We start from the raw sequence: 23,375 nt of genomic DNA on the forward strand, positions 1-23,375 counted from the left end.
AGTCTTGGACGAGTTTGTTATTGGGTTATCTGGGGTCAAAAACTAGGTCACCAGGTCAAATCAAAGGAAAAGCTTGTTAACACTCTAGAGGTCACAATTTTGGCCCAATCTTAATGAAACTTGGTCAGAATATTACTCTCAATAAAATCTTGGATGAGTTTGATGTAGGGTCATCTGGGGCCAAAAACTAGGTCACCAGGTAAAATCAAAGGAAAATCTTGGTAACACTCTAGAGGTCACAATTTTGGCTCAATCTTAATGAAACTTGGTCAGAATGTTACTCACAATAAAATCTTGGACAGGGATATAAATAAGTAGGGGCCCAGTAGCCCATGGCCCCTAGATTTTAGACTGGGCCCCTAAATTGTTGGAGAAAATACCCATATACCTAATGTTAAACGTTTATTTTTGACAGTCTGGGCCCCTAATTAAAAATAGCTAGTTTATATCCCTGTTGGACGAGTTTGATATAGGGTCATCTGGGGTCAAAAACTAGGTCACCAGGTCAAATCAAAGAAAAAGCTTGTTAACACTCTAGAGGTCACAATTTTGGCCCAATCTTAATGAAACTTGGTCAGAATATTACTCTCAATAAAATCTTGGAGGAATTTGATATTGGGTCATCTGGGGTCAAAAACTAGGTCACCAGGTCAAATCAAAGGAAAAGCTTGTTAACACTCTAGAGGTCATAATTTCGGCCCAATCTTAATGAAACTTGGTCAGAATATTACTCTCAATAAAATCTTGGACGAGTTCAATATTGGGTCATCTGGGGTCAAAAACTAGGACACCTGGTCAAATCAAAGGAAAAGCTTTTTAACATTGTAGAGGCCACATTTATGACTGTATCTTCATGAATGTTGGTCAGAATTTTAATCTTGATGGTCTCAAGGTCCAGGTTGAATCTGGGTCAAGTAGAATCAAAAACTTGTCACCAGGACAAATCAAAGGAAAAGCTAGTTAACACTGTAGAGGCCACATTTATGATCATATCTTAATGAAACTTGGTCAGAATGTTGATCTTGATGATCTATAGGTCAAGTTCAAATCTGGGCCAGGTGGGGTCAAAAACTAGGTTACAAGATCATCAAAGGAAAAGCTTGTTAACATTCTAGAGGCCACATTTATGACTGTATCTTCATGAAACTTGGTCAGAATGTTAATTTTGATGATCTTTAGGTCAAGTTCGAATCTGGGTCATGTGGGGTCAAAAACTAGGGCACCAGGTCAAATCAAAGGAAAAGCTAATTAACACTTTAGAGATCATGTTTATGACCATATCTTTATGAAACTTGGTCAGAACGTTAATCTTTATAATCTTTAGGTCAATAGGTCAGGTGAGCGGTACAGGGCCTTCATGGCCCTCTTGTTTGTTAAATATCGAACTTTTCTCGGCACTCTGGTGTGACCTCAACTATCTCACACTGATTTAAGTAGCATGGGCATAATTTGAAATGTTCCACTTGAAATTATAGAACAATATTAAACAGAGACACTCGGGACAATACCCAAATAAAACCTCCATGTGCAAAATTTCACAACATTCCCTTAAAGTGAACCCAGGTCAAATCGTAGTAGTCTCTCTGAGACATGTGCATCTTTAAAGTTCTTTATGCAATTATTTTTGTCTAAGTCAAGGGCCATAATTCTGATCTTGTGGAATGAAATCCAAAATAAAACTCCAAGTGCAAACTTCACATACTATGTAACAACTCTTCAAGCCATTCTTTCACCTCCATTGAAATGTTAAATTATTTTCAGACATGTTTTACAAACTATTACTTTCAGTATTGACTGGAACAGAAGCTGCCAGCAGACAACAATATATGAAATTCCCTGATAATTGATCCCTCAGTTTTAAAAAAAATTAAATTCCCTGATTTTTTCATATTCCCTTATATTTTTCTTGTAGAGAATTTTTACTTCCCTAATTTCCCAGTCTACGGCCACTCAGCATCTGTATACAAACCCTCTGATGAAATATTTCATCTCAGACCATGGATGTCATCTGTGTTTTTTTTCAATTCTACAGGTAATGTAGGTAGGTACAAAATGCATGATGTACTTACTTTCATATTCCATTAGATCATTCTTAGAAAAAATATGATGTAAGGGGCTTGACTCTCCTGCTAATCTGTTATCTTTAATTTCACTTCCATCAACAGTCCAAAGTAACACTGAAACAATGTAAAGGTGTTCTGGTGATCATGCAATTTGGTTACACTTTTCTGAGTGCATTCAGTATCTCTCATGCAAAGAAAAAAAAGAAAAAACAAGAAAAGGACCTATATGCCTTACCAGTGTTTACCCTAAATATGCAAACTATACTACAAAGGAATTCTGCCCATTTACAAGAAAAAAACTTTTCGCAGGTATTCCACATACATGAAGTCCATCAAAAAATAGCATTAATGCTAAATGATTCTTATAATAATCATCACCTGATTGCAAAAGTGGATTAGTGGATAATGTGGATTAGTGACTATCAACTGGTATAAAGAAGCATTTTATAAATCCAAATTTTGCACTCAGGTGATGATTAATTCATCATATTCTTAAAGCTTCTGCTATGCTATGGGTTCAGATCATGTACAAACCACATACCAACATACACCTAGTTCTGCATCAGTGAAATAAATCAAAGTATATATATATATATATATATATATATATATATAAAGTTGCAGACAAAACATACAATATAGAAGTGGTAGTGTATGAACTAACTGTCCTACTTACATAATGTTACTGATGATGTTAAAACAATCCCTGCTACCATCCTTAGACAAGCTGAAATGTATTTAAGAAAATTATTTTTGTGTATTTTAAGTTATCTTTATACAAGGTTACAGAATTTTAGAGAAGTGACACCTTTTGATTGGCTGGCTTTGTATACCAATTACCGGGATATACATATCACCGCAAATGTCCTGTTTTGACACTTAACATAAAAAGTGCTTTATATTTTTTCTCTTTTATTCATGCTCAATGTGCTTAGATTTTTAGTAGATTCTAAACCTATTTTTGAAATTGGTGTGTCTCTCTTTTTTTTCAAACTGATCCCAGAAATTAAAGAATTTAGCTAAGTGACTGGTGGTTATGGTTAATCTTTGCAATTTTTCTCCTTTAATTTTCAATTAAGTTGCTTATTTCTGCCATATCTCGTACCTGTCAAGTTTTCAAACTATGAAAGATCTGAGATTTGTGCGAGTCGTGGCTCGCGACTAATGGAGGTGGGGGCAGGAGGGGTCTTTCCCTCCGAGAATTTTTTTTTCAAGTATATATGAAAATATGCATTCTGGTGCTTTCTGAGATCATTAATAATAATTCCATGTCCACGCTTTTTTGCCTTGCTTTAACACAGTCTATATGGAAAACACATGTGACCTGATTTTTTTGGGTTTTTTTATTTCATGATAGATCTACAAGAAACTTTATTTTGTCTAAAAAACAAATAAAATTGATAATGCAAATTTTATAACTGATTTTGTCAGTAAAACTGTTTTGAGTTTTTATTACAGCCGTGATATCTATGGACCTAAATGATTAATACAAACAAAACGTCTCACTGATCTACATATTCTACTTTCGATTTGAAATGTACTTTCAGTTTGAACCTGCACCGGAAAAATGGTTGTGCATACAACTTACTTCCTGCATAGCTTGCAGAAAGCAAAACTAGGTTCATTGTTTGCTTTTAATTCTAATTAAGCCAAGGAAATTCCAGTTCCCACGCGTTGTTTTATTTTGATGAAAAATTCTTTTTTTTTTGGCATCTTCATGTTTTTTTAGTGTCGGTCAAGGTCAAGTGCGCGAATGGTTCTAATACTTTTCCGACAGTGCAATGTCCACGAATAGCATAAATAGTAACCAGTCCGTCAATATCGATGATTTACATAATTGGCTCGTAGTCATACGGAAATTAACGCATCAATTTGATTGATACAATCTTTCTCGGGAAGCTTCGGTTAAAGCAAAAACTGGCCAGAACCAGTTTCGGCAGGTCTGTTATGTAATCAGTACATTAAAAATGACACTTGACATGTGTTTTCTGTTTATTGTTGTCTCATCCTGTCTTAAAATAACGATGCCAGATGGCAAATTAGCGAAAGTAAGTGGTCCACAATTTTTTTTGTCTGATTTTTTTTTAGAAAGCGTGAGAAAATGCTCCAAATTCGTTAAATCGTGATCAAACCTTGAATTCGTGAGAATCATGATTCAAGCGTCAGACTTGACAGGTATGCATATCTGTAAGTCTGTTTCATATTTAGTTTGATCCACTGTAAAATAGAAATGCTTTCTTTGTCTTAGTCTAGATATAGATCAATTTAACAACTTCTTTCGATTGAAAGTTGAAATTCACGGTAATAGGTAAATGCCAGAAAATGATAAAATTCCCCACCTCTATTCTTTGAATGACATAAGTGGAAACTTTACCTAGCAGGTTCTTTCTTTACTAAGAAAGTAACGCCAATAGTCAGCGTCTTCCCCTCCGAAATGTTTCCCCCCAAAAAATCAATTTTCCCTAGCCATGTGGCAAAAAAAATCTCCAATTTTTATGATTTAGTAGTATTAGATCCTCTTATCTTAAAAATCAGTGCATCCCTAATAGTTTGACTTACAGCAACAATGTAGTAAACTAGTCAAGACGGTGATTACTCTAAATATAGCATGGACGATGTGTCCCAGCATTCAGCGCTCGCTGTATATGATGACAAGGAACCAATTGCACTAAATCCCGGCATTACATGTTGGCGTATATTTGCCACGTACATCGACGGAAACCGATCTTTATCCGGGGATTCCAGAATTCCAAAAAGATCGACAACCGACATTATGTATATAACATTTTGAATTCTCCCCAAACTGGCCTCTTTCGCACGATGTTTTCCCCTTTGACTAGCGCCCACCATCTTCCCCATCTCCTAAAAAAAATTCTGTCTAGTGTTTTGAAGAATTTTTTGCCAAAATTCTAAAGCTAAAATATAAATTAATTAAACAGAATAAAATTTATTCTTTCATACAATCATTTTGTTATAAATAGAGTCCACTGAATACAAGACTCACGGTAATTGGTATACCCAGTTAGGCTGCTTAAAGGTGGATAATCCAGACATCCCAACTTCTCCCGATTCTGGTTGTAAAACCCGATCACCCCGATCAGAAGTCTCAATCTCCCGATTAAAAAAAAAAAAACAACAAAACAACATAAACACACAAAAATTATGAAATAATCCGCTTCTTTGCGCCTATCTGATACTGTATCACTACTAACGAGTCTGTAAACAACAGCTTTCGGATATTTTCGCAACTTAAATTATTCTACCCGTGCTGATTATTGTTTATTACACGATTTAACAAAGCCAGGTGTTGATTAATGTGTCACAGTTGAAATTAAAATCCAGACTTTAGATATCTAATTAAATTCAATCAAATTTAGATTAGAAATTATACTGGCTTTACCTTTTCTGTAACGTTTTGAAATCGAAAGTAGATGGTCGCCGAGTCAACCTGCTAGGTTTTAAAAAACATTTCTCTTAAAATCATTTTGATAAGAGGAAATGTCATGGTAAATTTTAATATCACTTCCTATCAAATGCTGTTAAACTGTCTTTGCATCATAACAATTTGTCAAACACATCCTTTTAACTGGAGATTTAGGCAAATCTACGAAAGTGTAACAATACCCGGACATTCAATTTTGGGTAACAAGATTTTGATCAATAAAAGTATTTGAGCCAGGGGTTTTAAATACTGGTTGACAGGGATGAGAATCAAACAGTAAATTTTCTATTGCTTGAACTTTTATTCTTTTAGCTATATACATTCTGTACTGTTTGTCATATAAAATTCACCTGGGGAGTCTTCTTTCCAACAAAAGAAATAAAAGTGCAGGTTTAATTCTCAGTGGTGTTTCGAATTTAGACATAGTGCTTAAAGTGCCATAACTATTTAATGTTGCATAGAAGGCTTCATGTATTATTGTTCCAAAACATTGAAAATAAATGAATAATAAGATATAGACAAGTGAATTTTTTTAAGACTAGCGATTTTATAAGGGCAAATAAGTTTATATTATCATTAGATTTGTTAAAAGCTTCGTTATCATGAACATTATTACCGCGGTATAAAATCTCCCACTTGAACACCTCAATCTCCCACTTTGGAAAGCAAAAACTCCCACTTGGCATTCAGAAAAAGTTGGGATGTCTGATAATCAGATTTTGGCCATGTAACGGATTTGTTCGAAACTTTAGCATCTGATCATTTACACTCATTTATGTTCACTTAATACAAATTTGATTTTCACTGGAGGTATTATTAAAATTTCATTTTCCTATCCTGGTTGCCCAACCAAGATAGAGTTATTTTATCATAAGTATAAATTTGATAAACATATTTTGCCTAAGGAAATGTATAAATATTGGACATATTGTAATATATTTGTAAAATATTTGCATTAAAAATTATGTATTTAGATGGAATTCATTAGAAACAAAAGTTTGAAAAATTATTATTACCTCCCTTTGCCTATCTTGGTTGCGCAACCAAGATAGATTGGAAATAAATGAATTCAGAAGCTACACACAGCTTTAAAACTTGCATTTTGGTCAGATTGTTCAATAGTTGATATGTCTATCAAATGCAAATGTAAAACTAGACATTGTATCGAAATAAAAAGAAATACCCAGCTTTTTATATACTTTCATATTAAAGGGGAGTAATTACAAAATTTTATAAAAATAATAAAATATACATTTCAAATAGGAATCTAACTCTATGTAATCGGTCTTTTTGTTCCTTAAATAATACTCTACCAGAATATACAAAAAGTAAAAAATGTCATTAAATGTTGATTAAATGTGATTGACCGCCTTTAAGGGCATCAAAACTAATGACCGTCCGGGATTTACTATCTATCTCTATCTCTGGATACTGCCAACCCCTCTCACAAGTGTTATGGGCAGGAAATAAGTGCACGCTGGATTGTTTGTAAACAGAAAGAGATAAAACCTGACAGTGAAAGCATGTCAGGATAAGTGAGACTGGAAAAGTATTCTAGATAAAAAAAGTAAAAACACTATCAATGAAAGTGTTTTTCTGAGCATTGATAGTACATGGGAGCTTTTTTTAAAACACAGACGTTGTTGACTGATCGAGACATGTGCTGAGTTTGTTTTGAATGCCGAAAATTTATTGGCTGAAGGTTAGCAGGGCCGGTTTGGGAGGGGAGGGGTGCTGACCCCCCAAGTGTCTGTGCATCAGTCGTGAGATATGCATAATGAAATGTGCAATACAGGACATGTCTCTTATCTGAATTAAATTATACAATTAACTTTTAAAACCAACACTGACGGAATTCGTACAATGCCACACTATACACGCAGTTCCGCTTATCTTCAAATTTTCCCACGCAAAAAACTCCGCGTTACAAGAACGTTTTGTGATTGTCGTACTATCATGGCTAATTCCTAGTTCCCGGTACAAAGCGCCAAATTCCTCCATTCTTCATTCCACTTGTTCGTAGACTCTATCTCATTCTCAAATGTTTTATATCAGTATATGTTTCTTTCTTGTTTCGATACTGCACAACTGTAAAGTCACCCTTGGCGTAAATGTCTTCGATGGGATGTTGCCAAGTACCACTGTTGAGGCTGAGGTTGAGGAGGAGAGATCGTGTTTGTATACAAATCCGTTGTATTTTCTATTTTTAGCACTGATAAGACAGAGATCGCGTGAGCAGACGCCGAGCGTCCAGGTTTTTTGTAAACAGTGATGTTTTTCTAACGGCTTAAACTTCCTTAAAACACAAATTATATCAATAATTTTTTATTAATGGAAAGGTTATAAAACAAGCAATTTATTAATAACTTTTAATTATTATTTCGAAGTAAAATGGATTTATTATGAACGCTTAACGTACAGTGTTTTTCTAAAAGTTTTGAACATCGCTACGCCGCTATTAAAATCATATGTCATTTAAAATGGTAATTCATTTTAAAAAGATAATTGCATAAGAAAATATGAAAATCGTAAGCATTTCAAAACTTTTTGAATTTTTAAAATCCTTAAATAAACGAAAAAGTTATTAGAAATTAAAAATTCCGATCCGATACATAAACAATATAAAAACAATTGTTTTGCCAACCACCAGATAAACAGGTGTTAATGCGTGACGTCACGGCGATCTCTCCTAGTCCTTTGGGATCATGAAGTCCACTCATTTTACTACAACAGAATTCGGTGCTAGGGGATATGAGGGGAAATGGCCACACTTTTCATTACCTATCACCAACAGACTCAGTCAAACCGAGTCTGCTATTTAGTTTTTGTATGGTTTCATATAGAATTTTTAAATATTTTAATAAAGAGACTTTTCAAAATGATCTTTCACAAATAAAACTTTCTGGAGATATTTCTCAGGAATTATCAGATGTGCATCATATATATAACAAATTTGAAGAAGATGTAACAAAAATCATAAATGAACATGTTCCTGTTAAACAGTCATATAGGAAGAGAGAACAATTGCCATATATGAATAAAACATTAAGGAAAGCAATTTACCGTAAGAAAATGGCATATCACAAGTATTTGAAAAATAAAAATTAAAAAAATTGGGAAAAATACAGACAGAACAGAAACATGGTAAATAAGATTAAAAAGCAATCAATTAAAAATTATTTCTTAGAAAGATGTGTAGGCGGTAGCAAATCCTCAGACTTCTGGCAAACAATTAAACCCTATCTATCCAAAAAGTCATGCAAAAATGATTCAAAAATTACATTAAATGAAAATGGAATTACAGTGTCTGATAAAAAGGAGGTGTCCGAAATATTTAATGATTTTTTTGTTCATGTGGCTAAAGACATGGGCAAAGATGAAATTTTTAACTCTGAAGATCATGAAAGTATACACAAAATAAATGAAAAAGGTTTTATTCCAGGCAGTTTTTCTTTTCAACCAACAGATCATAAAACAGTTACTAAAATTATAAATAAATTTAATATAAAAAAGGCTACAGGTATTGATAAAATATCGGCTAAAATTCTGAAACTAGGAAAAGAATCTCTTGTACCCTTTTATACTGACTTGGTAAATATTTCAATTTCCACAAATGTTTTTCCAGACAGGTTAAAAGAGGCCCAGTTAGCGCCAATTTTTAAAAAGAATGACCCTTTCAGTAAATCAAACTACAGGCCAGTCAGTATCCTGCCAAACCCGTCCAAAATTTATGAAAATGTATTATCAGATCAACTTACCTCTTATTTTGAAAATATTTTTGATGATTTTCTATGTGCGTTCAGAAAGGGTCATGGCTGCCAAACAACTTTATTAAGGTTATTAGAGGACTGGAAATGTGCACTGGACTCAAATCACTATGTCGCAGCTTTTTTAATGGACCTGAGTAAAGCCTTTGATTGTTTACCACATCCAATTTTATTAGAAAAACTTCAGAGTTATGGTCTTTTATAAATTAATAATATTGTCAGCTCATGGGCAAATATAGAGAAAGGAGTTCCCCAGGGTTCCATATTAGGGCCTCTCCTCTTTGACATTTTTATTAATGATATTTTTTACTTTATCAAAAAAAGCACCCTTTATAACTATGCTAACGATAATACACTCTCACCAAATTTTGATCTCTTCATGACAACATTACAATCAGAAAGCGAAATACTTATACATTGGTTTAGAAAAAAAATTAATTGTATGCAGGCAAATCCAGACAAATTTCAGGCAATAGCAGTTGGCAAAAAAACAACTAAGGATAAATCACCAAAATTCAACATAAGTAGTACTGTAATAAATTGTGAGGATGAGGTAAAATTACTAGGAGTTGACATAGACTTTAATTTAAAGTTTGATAACCATATAAAAAATATTTGTGCTAAGGCAGAAAAACAACTTAATGTATTAAAAAGGACTGGAAAAAACTTAGTAAATTAAATAGACTTACAAGTTTTCATACTTTCATATTATCAAATTTTAATTTTTGTCCTTTGTCTTGGCATTTTTGTTCTGTAAAGAATACCAGAAAAATAGAAAAGATCCAGGAAAGAGCTCTCAGATATGTTTATAATGACTACAGTAGTTCCTGTGATGAATTGTTAAACTTTGCTAAATTACCATCATTACATGTAAGACGTTTAAGAACAATGGCAGTTAAAACATATAAAATATTAAATAATTTGGCACCTCCAGTATTGTCCAACCTTGTTAATAAAAAAGATTCTAACTATAATTTTAGGTATTCAAATATTCTTCAGGTACCACAAGTCAGAACTTCAAATTTTGGTAAGAACTCCTTCAGGTATGCTGCACCTGTTCTGTGGAATTCCCTTCCTGAAAGCTACAGAAATGCTGTAAATTTCAGTCAGTTTAAAAATCAGATCTCTTTTTGGAATGGAAATGATTGTAAATGTTCTTTGTGCAAAACTTGAATCTCTCTACAGTCGCATCTTTTTTTATATACCCATAGAACAGGTTAGCAGCATACTCGATGATGTACATGTTTTCCTGTGTGACATTATGTATATAATTTTGCGCTGGATTTTTTAGTTTTGCTTGCATGCAGTTGTATTTATTTTTCCCGCAGTTGTGCTTTCTTGATTTTCATCATGCAGTAGTATTATTTTATCATTTTTGCCTTGTCTTTCAGTTATGTCTTGCATGCAGTTGTATTTGCTTAGTTTTTCCTGCAGTTATGCTTTCTTGAATTTTCTTGCTATCATGTAGTAGTTGCTGTTCAGTTCACCTCATGTCTGATCCTGAGATGATAACTTCCTTTAGCTTTCTTTTAAATTATGCATTTTTGTGCTTGTTTTATGGCTTCACTTTTTTACATTTATTTTCTTATGGCAGTTTTTAGGTCACCGACCTAGAACAGCAGCTATTACATGGTTTTTAAATCTATTACATGGTCTTAAATGTACTGTATTACCTGGTTGTTAAATCTAAAATCTATCAGGAACACATTCAAAGGTCATTTTTATGTTTCTTTCATGTGCTAATATGTATGGTTTGTTTTATATACTAGATCTCTCAGATTGTGCAATGTCATTATAATGTTCTGTCTTTGTGCTAGATATAATTTTTAGGTTAATTTGCAACAATAATAATTTTAATGTTCATATGTTTCTTTAATCATGTCCTTTTACAGCTTGTTTTACTTTTGTTCCTTATAAATTTGTTAACATATAGTCAGTTCAAAAGCACCTAGAGTGCTTATGTTGTATTGTTACTTGTCTTGCCGACTCAAAATAAAATTTATCTTATCTTATCTTATCTTATCTTATGGTTGCGTTCCATGCTTTCAAACGATATTCTTATAGATTTTATTAAGCTCCTCTATGGTGTTTCTCCTCAGACCATTTCAATGTATGTCACTGTACGTGTTCCTTAATATGTTCGTTTCGTCCTCGTTGTCTCGTGCTTTATCTATATATATGCATGCGTGTGTGCATGTATGTGTGTGGAGGGGGCGGGCGGAGGGGAAGGGGGCGTGCGTTCGCGTGCGTGTTTGTGTCTGTCTGTCTCTCTAAGTTTGGGGGCGCGCACGTCCATACATGCACTCCTGTGGATGAAAGTTTGAGGTGACTGCGTTCTTGGGACTTTGCTTTTTCATGGGATGGTCAACCCACGTGACATTTCGATATCGTACACATGGGTAAATCGCTCGATTCAGGTTATATTTTTGCTTATAAATTCTTAATACATGACCGATTTTAATAATATATAAACATCGAAAACAGGAGATTGAGTGTGTTCCTCAACATAAAAAGTCTGCCAGATATTCTCAGTGTTTTCTGAAACACTTCGCCTAATTTTTTTTTCACGAATAAAATGTGTAGGTATCGTGCCCACTAGGATTGTGTTTGAAGAAGTATTGAAAATGTGTTGCTGATGCAGGAAAGCATTCGTTTTAGGTCTTCAACGCTTACTTAAGTTATAAAAAATATCAGCAAAAATGTTAACCGATTGGTATTATTTTTTCCTTGTATACGAAACTGAAAAGTTTGTGTGGTATCTGTTTTTATCTAGTCTGTATGTTTGAGCTGTTCCCACCACGAGTTTAAATTTCATTATAAAGTTTTGTGATCAACTTGTCGAAAAGCCACGTTCTAAAAACGCAGCCTCCCCAGACGTAAACCCAACACGCGGACACACACACACACGCACGCACACACACACTCATATTGCCTACCATGTGGACACTGCAGTTTTAATCCTCACTGTGGACACTTTACTTTCTAATGGTATTATTCAAACAGAATTGATAATTTTCTTACTCTATCTTATTATTGAGGCTACTCATTCTATGATTTACTGAAAATAGCCAATATAAATGAAGAAGGTGTAACCCACAATATGGACACCAATTAGTCGTTGTGGACACCAGCCTTATATGGTAGGTGTCCACACGGTCATATGGCTTCACATGTGCGAGTGTGCATACTATTTGATACAGGTAAAGGGTAATGACTAAGGGATCATTCAACACAATAGTATTTAAAGGCCTAGATCCACTACTATATAAGTGTCCCCCACAATCCAATGAACAACTCCCATCTTATCTGCTGCATATCAGCGATTATGTAACAGTAGCTAATTAAAGGGCAATTAGCTCAGCAGGGTCCCAACTAGACCATGAGGATGTATGCAGTGGAGTTGAAAGAAATTAATTTTCCTTCAATGTGGAATACCGGTCATAATGATAATTACTATTATTTTGATATTATATAGATAACAATAATAATGTAACATTACAAATAAAATAATAAAATATATAGTAATATTATTACAAATAATAATGATAATAAAACACAGTTATAGTGAAAACTCAATGATTTCTTTGTGTTGACAAACAATATTTTCCAATATCATAATTATTATGAAATTCATATTGATGAAGGTGATCCTTATATTAATTTAGAATACATTTTTGTATTTACAAAAAGAATGGGAAAATGGTTTTCTCGTATTTATGCAATCACCATTATTTGAATATAATATACTGGATAAAATCAAATTATTGTGTTCAATCTATACTGAATTTTCAACTTCAGTAAGTTGCCAAAAGTGTACTTTTTTCATGCTTTATTTTGTAACACTGAAATGCACATTCGGTTTCAATCTTAGACAAATGTTATATACAGTATTCTGCAAGCATTAAACAAAGCTTTTAGATAAGTGAAAGACACATTTTTCTGCAATATCACGAGCGGGCACCTGGGTAGAAAACACAGTGCAAAGGATGAATAGATGTATTCGGACCGCGAACACGTATATATCGTAAATAAATGAAAATGAATGATAATGGACTAAACTTAAACAAAAGTTCTGTACAAATTCTGCAAGAATGAATTGTTTGAGAGGTATAACTTAGAAGAATGGATAAATCTTTAGCTTTCATTAAGAACGACAACCTCAATTGAAGAACTACAATACTTTTATTTCAATTTATTATTTTTGTCATGAACGAACCCGTGATAGTAATTTGTCGATATTTCATGACCTCTTAATATGAACATCCAGCAAAAACAATACTGTACATGAACGAGTGTCTGGGGACTTTATGTAAAAAAAAAACACACATAAACATTTTTACATTTTGAAAATATATGTCTGTTAGATTTCATTGCAAGTTTAACGAATGTTTCTTTTTCTGTTAACTTTTTTTTTCTTTAATCTTTGTATTTCATCATGGTCACGGAATTTGATGTTCTTCCAGTCACGAGAAAGCAACAGGCTCTCATTTTTCCTTGCTCGTCCGCATTCCTCCTTGTTAGGAACTCTTAAGCAGCGGATATTTTTGGCGAATGACCTTCGCATGGCCGCTAACTGCTTCTCTGTCCAAGGAACGACCTTGATCTTTTTGCCTGTTTGTACTGGAGATTCTAATATATACAAGAAAAACGTTTCAGTTACTTTGTATAAAACACATACAATCATAGTACAAAGAATCATGAAGGATAAAAAGAAAAAAAAGAATAAAGAAAAAATAAATAAACAAAGCTTTGAAGTTAAAATGAATTCAATTGATCATATTCAACAAAGGGTTCTAATTACATTTAAGGTTTAGAAAGTACAAGTGGTAAAGATGAAATATAAAGTTGTTAAGCCTTTACATTAATGTCTAATTTATTTGAATGACAACTATTATTGACTGCAAAAATTCATGCAGTGATTGTGTTAACACAATACCTGCTTTGCGTTTGGAAGCCGATGTTACACCACTGTTGTTGTTCTCATGACCAATCGAACTACAGACCTTCCTTTGGTATTCACACGCTCTGCATTCTACAGGAGACTGAACTGGCTCATCGTCGCAGTTTTCATTACAAGTCAAATCTGAATGTGCATTAGACCAAAACAAAGTGAAATACCCGGTAATGATTGAAAAAAGAAACATGTCTTTTTTTTAATTGTCCTACAAATGTTATTTAAAAGAAATTACTTCTGGAATAGTGAAGATTGAAATTGAAGTTCTTTTAGGCGAAAGATATATTGATAGAGTTGAACGCTCACTGACTTGGTGTCCACAGTGCGGCTTAATGAAAACAGTGAGAGGAATTGTTCATATTTTTATCATGTTATTTAAGATATTTCATTGTTTGATATTGTTCAAATTATATTTATTTTACATATCTGTTGAAATTTATGTTTGTTTTCTCTTTCTGCAATGACTGTTAGTCATTCGTTTAAACAGTCTCTAAACATTACACTGATGCGCTATTTGACAGTAACTATACTTTTAATGGAAATTGCAACTATACATTTACTTATAATTGTAACTGTCGTATCTGTAAATATGTTAGGTCGGACTTATGCAATATCAAGAATCTGAATAAACATGTTAATGTTTTATTAACCCCCCCCCCCCCCCCCCCCCCCCCCCCCCCCTGCATTTAGTGTGGAGAATCTTAATTACATAATGACTACAAGTTCAACTGCTTAGATTGTTCCTGTTTTCATAATCAAAACATGTTAGAAATAACATGTGTAACCAGTTACACATCAGTTAGATTCAGATTGTTAAAAAAATCGATATTAACATTATATAATCTACAACTACATTTTAAATTTGGTGTCCACAAGGCTGATAGAATGATTAAATGAGCTGTAACTTGGTGTCCACAGTGCAGACTGATAATAGTTGAACGCTCTCTGACTTGGTGTTCACAGTGCGACTTAATGAAAACTGTGAGGAGTAAATGTTCTCTATTTTTATCATGCGTTTTATCAAATATGATGTTTTATTGTTTGATATTGTTCAAATTACAATTTTACAGTTCTGTTGACATTTATGTTTGTTTTCTCTTTCTGCAATGTATGTTAGTCATTCGTTTAAACTGTCTCTAAACAGTACATTGATACGCCGTTTAACAATAACTATACTTTTAATGGGAATTACATAATGCATTAATTAAAAGATTGTAACAGTCTTGTTTGTGAATACGTCAGGCTGTAATTACGTAATATGAAGAATCTGAATAAACATGTAAATGTTTCATTTAAACCCCCGACTGTATTTAGTGTGGAGAGTCTTAATTACACAATGACTACAAGATCAACTGCTTAGATTATTAATGTTTTCATATTCAAAACATGTCCGAAGTAACATTTAAATTCCATTTGGTAAAAAATAATCGATATTAACATTAAATTATCTACAATCACATATGTAATTTCGTGTCCACAAGGCAGATAGAATGATTTTGTGAGTTGTAACTTGGTGTCCACAATGCAGATTGATCGAGTTGAACGCTCACTGACTTGGTGTCCACAGTGTGACAAGAAAACACTGATGAGTAATGTTCAATTTTTTATCATGTATTTTATTTATGATATGTAATTGCTTGATATTGTTCAGATTAGAATTTAACATATCTGTTGAAATTTATGGGTTTTTTTTTTCGCTTCTGGCATTTACTGTTAGTAACTCGGTTAAACAGTCTCCTAACCATATATTTAATAATTCCTTTACAGTAACTATACTTTTGATGGGAATTACACAAATGCATTTACTGACAATTTGTAACTATCGTATTTGTAAATATGTCATGTTGCATTTACGTAATAATTATTAATTATGAAGAATCTGAATAAACATGTTAATGTTTAATTTAAATCCCCTACTGTATTTCAAAACATGTCAGAAGTAACACGCGTAATAAATAACACATCATTTAAATTTCATTTGTTAAAAACTAATATTTATCAGCATTAAATCATCTATAATTACATGTGTTTATACGTTATTTGGTGTCCACAAGGCAGATATAATGATTTAGTGAGCAGTATCTTGGTGTCCACAATGCAGACTGATAGATTTGAACGCTCACTGACTTGGTGTCCACAGTGCGACAATAAAACAGTGAGGAGTAAATGTCTAGAATTTTTATCATGTATGTTATTTACGATGTTTTCTTGTTAAATATTATTCAAATTAGATATATTTTACATATCTATTGATATGAATGTTTTTCTCTTTCTGAAATAACCGTTAGTTATTCGTTTAAACTGTCTCTTAGCCAGATATTGAATCGCTGCTTGACAGTAACTATACTTTTGATGGAGAATCTTAATCATATAAAGAGCGCAAAATCAACTGATTAGATCATTCCTGTTTTTATATTCATAACATGTGTAATAAATTACAGCAACAATTAACCTAGTCGCAAACAGTACAAGATGAGGAACCCCATTCACACCAATGACTGTTATTCTTGAATTTCTCTGTTGTTTGTTGTCTGCATGATTTACTAGCCGTCCTAACGATGGTTGATACAGTTTTGGTACCTCTGAGGCATCAATGCTACCAAAAATATGATAATAACAAAAATTAAAACGTACTGAACAGACAAATGTGTCAAACTAGTGCGATAAAGTCTTGAAGTTAATTAATTTATCTTAGATAATCATTTATGAGACCAAATGTAATCATGTAGATTTCAAATGGATGTTTTTAATTTTGAAAATGCATTTTTATTCACACGAGTATTTTCATGGATTATACAAATAAAAGAAAACATTAACATTAGTTTTCTTGAAGGAATCCGATTCACAAATGATTTATGTAAATGTTACACAGTACTGTCTTGCCTTTGATTACCTTATTCTAAAACAGACACAGATCCGCCTTTGCGTTTGATATCCAATTTTGTAGCTTGAATTTAAAGGCTTGTATTATTTAAAGGTTGAAATATTTTACATACCAGTACTTGACACCATTAAAGTCAAAGAAATATGTGTAGTTTGTATCTTTGTCTTTCACGTCGTCAGCTTTGGATAAAACGCCACGGTATTCCGCAAGGAATTTTCCATTTCTGATATTTTTTTTTTGGCAAAAACACCTCGACGTGAGACATAAAAAGTGAACATAGTGTATTTCATATACGTTAAAAAATAAATTGCTTTACTTAGGCAGGTAGTGAAGAAATACTCCTATTCCTGTTTTTATTTACTGCAATTTATAGCGGCTGAAAGATGAAATCAACGATTCTTATATTATCTCAAACTATAAAATGTTTTCAGAGTAGATTTTTTTTTGCAACGTCTTTTAATTAGTAGTTTTGATAAGCTGAATATTGTTATACATATTAAATGATGCATTTGATTTACTGACGAGAGACCGATAAAATGGTCATTAAGCACAGCAGCTATCTAATTATCTCTGACAGATGCTTGCTGCCGTCTAGTTTATCTGTAGCAGTAGAATGGTTACTGCTAAACATTAGTATCACCTTTCACAAAAACAAAAATGTAGATTTGCACTGCATTCATTATCAAATAAATGTCATATAAAAAGACATCTTAAAGACCATTTTGCTTGTAAATTATAAAGGATGTTCAGAAAGAAAAATAGAATACACTAAAACGTGTTTTTAGATTAAATTCTGTGTTAATGAAATTCTAGCCTTAGCTTATCAGCAGTTACATGTGATTTATTGCTTTTTATTGATTACATGCTGATAAACTGGCTATCACCTCAATTACCATGAAGGCTGCGAGTAGTATCTATTCTCTGGGTCTGAGACAATCGAAATAAGGCATACTAAATCTTCGATCTAGCTCGTGCAGCATAAAAGAAAGTGATGTTACAGAAAAAAAGGTGTTTTCGAAGATATCAATGTTTTACTATTTACTACTGTATCGTTATCAATAAACTATTATAGAATGAAAGAGCTATTTATAAAGGTTTTCATTAACTAGTTTACCTATGAAATCGTTGATATATTTTTCGCATATATCTTCAGGATCATGTTGTCCTAAAACGAACCTCAGAGCTTCCTCCACCGGTTTTATCCTTTTCTCTGTTCGCTGAACCTTTGACATCAACAAATAACTCGTAATACATCTTGCGTTTAATAATAAAGAATTGATAATTTGTAACTGAATGCACGATTTATCTATTTATCCCCATTCAAAATATATTTCTTATAAAATAATGAACTCATTTACTACCACTCTCTGGAGTTGGCAGTCTCGTGTTTTATGTCATACAAGCAATGTACAAAACAAGGTTTGAATGCGTGTTAGATGTACATAATGTCTGTAGAATCGAATGGTTAAAGCCCAGTTCCGTTCCTTGACACTGCGACATACCTTCACTCCCATAATTATGGTTGTTCAAATAGTTATATTACTTTCAACTGTGTATACTCTTAGTATTTTCTTCAATACTTGAATGCAAAATTACAAATTCATTTTACATTTGCTTGCTAAAGATGCATCATACTTATTGTAAAAATACCTGTTATAGAATTTGGAATTCTTTTCCATTTATTAATATGACCGCAACATCGGGAAGAAGGGCCACACCGCTGACGACTTGTCCATCGAGAGTAACTAGTTTGAAACATCTGAGGAATGCCTGAAAATTATATCGCATGAACAAGATCAGGAACAAATTCCTCATGCATTTTTGTCATTCATTTTTTTCTCTTCTTTAATTTACTTGTTTTTACTCTCCTCGTCTTTTTTACCACATTTTCCAATAATACTTACATTTATAATTAAAAAAAAAAGAATACTGCAGATTGATTAAGAATGTAGTTCCTTTTCAATATTAAAAAGAAATAACCTGTTACTGATGTATTTATTGTAGATGGACTGTATTTATTGGAAAATAAAAATATATTACAAAAAAAGAGAAAAATATCTAAATTGATGTTACATTAAAATACAACAACCACTGTTCTGCATTCGGCAAATTGATGATTTATTTTCATCAAGATACCCTTACAGGTAAAATCTGACCACTAAGCTGTGACCTTATAGAAAAGTGTGTATTTCTGCATGAAATGTATTTTATTGAAAAATGTTAGATCAAAAATTATAAGGAGAAAACTGCAATGTTAAATCTGGGGAATTATCATGTGTTATCAGTAAAGAATATAGGATCTTTCGATGCTTTTCTTCAGGGGTCGTAGCTCATGGGTCAAATTCTCACTATATGTGGAATATGTACTTTTTAAAATAAAATCATATTAGCAGAATGTAAATACATCAATAAAAGAGGAATGTGTTTTTTTCCCGATCAAGGCCATTTCATCTAGTGCCACTAACTTTGAAATGTTTATTATCATGATTGAAACAAAGTACCACTTGCTATTAATTCATAATCAATTACAAAAATAAAAAAGTATCACAAAATGGGGAAAATGTTCCCAGTGGGGATTCGAACCTATGACCCTTTGGAATATTGATTCACTACCTCCGTCAAGCTAGCTTACTTAGGCTTAATTTTCTGAGAATTAAGATGAAAACAAAATCGTGTGGTAAATAAATTAAAAAAAGGATCCTTTATCATGAAATTACTTACTCACGAATAATACCAACAGTCATTACAAACCATTATTTTGATAGGCATTTTTTTTTTCTTTTAAGGTATTAGACACCTAATAGTTTTGTTGAAAATGGTATGCTAGTATTCTTAAAGTTTTTCATAAATTTTGTGTATAAATATTACTTCCTCAAACTTTTATAGACATATTTTAAAGCGATGGTATATGGGGCCGTCTTATCAATATCGTAACTTTACGAGAAAATTGCTAAGTCTATTTCTCGTAAGTATGTTGTTGAGTTAATGTTTATGACAATACGATTTTGCACCTATTTTGTTTTTTAAAAAAGAAGATAAAATAGGCCTTCAATAGTCAGTTTTGCTTAACGCAGGTAATGTGGAATGCGCAATGGTAACTTCATAAAAAAATCAATCATCTGTTAATAGCAGGCAGTGTGTCATCAAGAAAATAGTAATTAAAGCGCGCGCCTGTTATAGTCACAACTTGGTACTAGTATAGTAAAACAAATTTAACACTAGGTCTGTATATTGTTGAAAACTGAGCAAAAATGTACCTGCTTCTCAGAATTAAACTCTATTTGAAAATGCGTCGGAATCGTGTCTTTAACTATTATATCACAGCCGTCAGCACTGAAGAATAAATCATTACATATTGATTCATTGACTGGTAAAGAAAAAACGCGCATCAAATAACATCAAAACTTGATAACATTGTTTTGCCATATAACTATTTGCCATGCTTTAATTAATGATACTTAACTCGATAATATGGATAGAAATAATAATGTTCAACTACACGTGTAAAATAAATTATCTTCATTCGATATGTAGAATTCTAATATTATTAATATGAATAGAAATAATAATGTTCAAATTCACATGTATAATACATTATATTGATTGAATTATCTTAATTAGACTACTACCTTCCAAACAGACAGTATGGATTCATTATTGGATACACATGTCCTTTAACAACCACTTTTCCAAGTAAAGCCTAGAAGTGAGAGAAAAACTATTTGAAATTATTTTTCCTTATCGCGTAAGACCGCAATATTTAAAAATCTAACGATCAATAGCATATAAATCTTTCTCCATGATGATCAGTTATGTTATTAAAACACTTTGAAATCAGAGATTGGTAGCATTGTATTGTTTAACAACGTTCTTTAAACACATATCAAATACATATTTCTCAAATTAATTAAAGTAAGAAAAACGGAAAAACTATAAGTAACAAGCTATGAAGTAGTAAAAAACATTACCTTTCCCATTGTCTTAACCGGCATGTGAAATATTCCGCATTGAATTAACTTTCTCTGCTGACATAAATTAGGGACAGATGGGGTTCATAAAACATATTATCGCCTGTTTTATCAGAAATTACTGCAAATTGCCCTTCAGACTGCCTCGGTAAATATAATTGCTACACTGCGGTGTCAGGTTACCGCACGGATCTCTGTGTGAGCGAAACATAAAATTTACAAGTTTAATTCACCAGTCAAGGTGTGCGTTTCACTGGTCCATAACGTTGGTTGACAGTTCCTGATTTAAAGGGAAGATAACCCCTCTCTGACTTGTCTGGAGGTGTGATCTTTGTGGACACCATGTTCCGGTGTCCACAACGAAAAATGTGTCCACAACGAAGGTCAAAATCATACAAATGTGTCCACAACGGTAGGAATATGAGGGCACGCACACGCACACACACACACACACACACACAAAGAAAAAAAAACAAAAACAAAAAACAAATCAGAAGGATACACCGCCTTGGAACGTTCAGTGGCAAAACCACCACTGGGGAGCTTAAGGCCTATGCTATTTTGACATATGTAAAATTCCTGTGTAAAACTGAAATTGTCGTAACAACACGAGAAATGCACGGGGATCAAAGAGAAACTAATCATAATGAGAAAATATATCTCCAAGTAAATTATAAAGTATCAAAAACACTCAAAAGCATGTCCTAACAGTGTACTAGAAGAAAATGCATAGAAATTTTCAGTGCAAGTATTTGGTACCGTAAGTCTCTCATATTTATAAAATATATATATTAATAAATCAAGGATATGTCAGTGTAAATAAGCTGAGCGTTAGTTTTCTAAGAAATCGTCGTAAAACTGTACTACACAAATCACACGTGCACCGCTTTTTTTACAAAAATATGTCCGCCATGTTTTCTTCAGTGAACGAAATAAAAGTAGTGTTTTACCTTGGATTTCCTATTGTATAGTACGATTCAATTTCTAATCTACATAAAGCATCACTTTTTTTTATAACATCCCACCGTCCGATCTTTCCGATCACTTAACGATCACTCACAATTATAAAATAAATCCAACGTGTCATCAAAATTATCACTTTACATGGCTTCATGGACATCACGACCTAGTAACATTAAATTTGTAATCACGAGCCAACCAAACAAATGATGAAAGATCGTGACTTTTTCAAAGATAATGTTTTATTTTCTGCAATTTTCTGATATTCTAACCTTTAAACAATCGAATAGTATGCACAGAAATAACGAGAAATTTATGCAATATAGCTTTTAGTTTAAATCTTTTTCCAGCCCAACAACAGACACGTATATGTCACAAACGCGGCTTGTCCTCGAGTAAAATGTCAAAGGTTACTAGAACATAAATACAATAAATAAACAATCGCTTACAATGTTTTTGTAAGTCCTGTAAGATGAGACGGCTCATGTTTATACATTCATATATATTCCGTATCGGGAACATTGACAATCACAGTTCGATCTTTTCCTCGAACATGAAAACAGTAACTTTTATTCCTTTGTTTACATTTCAAACATGACGATTCACATATACGTTCAAGAACGTAAATTTCGTGCTTTCCGACCCACATGGTGTGTAAACTTTTGTTCGGCAAACCATTTGTAATTTCTGACCGTAAATATCATTTTGAGTATCATTTATGTTCACGAAATTTAATTGAATATTTAAGTTTTATACTTGCAAAAAAACGTGACGGTCATGGTCGCTGGCTTCCCCGCCCATTACCGACGTGGGATGGAACCCTCACTTGATGTGTAAAACTTTTCACGTAAGGAAGCCATCCAAGTTGAGGTTAGTGTCTCGATCTAGGTACTAGTCTAAGCCCCAAAACATGTCTGGAGGGGCACTTGAGTCTTTCCCCACCAATAAAACCTGTGAAAAGTTCATTGTGTCATTTCGGTGTTACTCTCATCATACAAAATAAAAATTGTTCCCGTTTTGGTTTGTTTGTTTGTTTATATTTTTATATAAATGAATATGCAAAAGTGTATTTGTTTGTTTCAGTGTAATGTGAAAATATATGATTACAATTATATATCAACAATGAACGTCACATGCATTATATTTTCACGAGTGTTAATGCTTTGATCGTATATATAAAACAAACATATTCAAAGTAAAGGTCTTGTTTATTAGAGTGCCACTTTTATTGAAAGGGCCAGCCAATATGGCTTATGAGATACCGTTATTGTACTTTCCAATTACCTCCCGATAGGGCTGTCATCGATAGAAACGATATCGATGTATCAACGATATTT

General features: G+C 32.8%; 2 protein-coding genes and 1 long non-coding RNA gene across 6 annotated transcripts in view; all 3 read right to left on the reverse strand.

Moving 5' to 3' along the window:
* The window catches only part of LOC123563183 (uncharacterized), a 75,495-nt gene extending 67,974 nt beyond the window's left edge, over positions 1–7,521 (reverse strand). The window contains exons 1-3 of one of the 4 annotated variants that reach the window (XM_053529894.1): positions 7,368–7,521; positions 2,740–2,790; positions 2,070–2,177 (exon numbers count right to left, since the gene is read on the reverse strand). In XM_053529894.1, the coding sequence (XP_053385869.1) occupies positions 2,070–2,177; positions 2,740–2,790; positions 7,368–7,506 (298 nt within the window). In that variant the 5' untranslated portion in view covers positions 7,507–7,521. Of the gene's footprint in view, positions 1–2,069; positions 2,178–2,739; positions 2,791–4,622; positions 4,708–7,337 lie in introns of those variants that run through there. The other 3 variants (XM_053529891.1, XM_053529906.1, XM_053529899.1) reach the window with 3 other exon arrangements.
* A 4,713-nt stretch (positions 7,522–12,234) lies between these two features.
* Positions 12,235–18,209, reverse strand: LOC123556415 (uncharacterized). The gene is made up of 4 exons (XM_053529924.1): positions 17,223–18,209; positions 16,679–16,822; positions 14,209–14,355; positions 12,235–13,901 (listed from the first exon to the last, which is right to left on the reverse strand). The coding sequence occupies exons 2-4, from the start codon at positions 16,710–16,712 to the stop codon at positions 13,651–13,653; spliced, it is 432 nt and encodes a 143-aa protein (XP_053385899.1). The 5' UTR covers positions 16,713–16,822; positions 17,223–18,209; the 3' UTR covers positions 12,235–13,650.
* A 334-nt stretch (positions 18,210–18,543) lies between these two features.
* LOC128550619 (uncharacterized) lies at positions 18,544–21,519 on the reverse strand. Its single transcript, XR_008368335.1, has 3 exons — positions 20,740–21,519; positions 20,368–20,443; positions 18,544–18,880 (listed from the first exon to the last, which is right to left on the reverse strand). It is a non-coding gene; the product is annotated as an uncharacterized LOC128550619 (long non-coding RNA).
* Between the last annotated feature and the right edge of the window lie 1,856 nt (positions 21,520–23,375).

Source organism: Mercenaria mercenaria, chromosome 2 (assembly GCF_021730395.1).
Source record: "Mercenaria mercenaria strain notata chromosome 2, MADL_Memer_1, whole genome shotgun sequence".
NCBI lineage: Eukaryota > Metazoa > Mollusca > Bivalvia > Venerida > Veneridae > Mercenaria > Mercenaria mercenaria.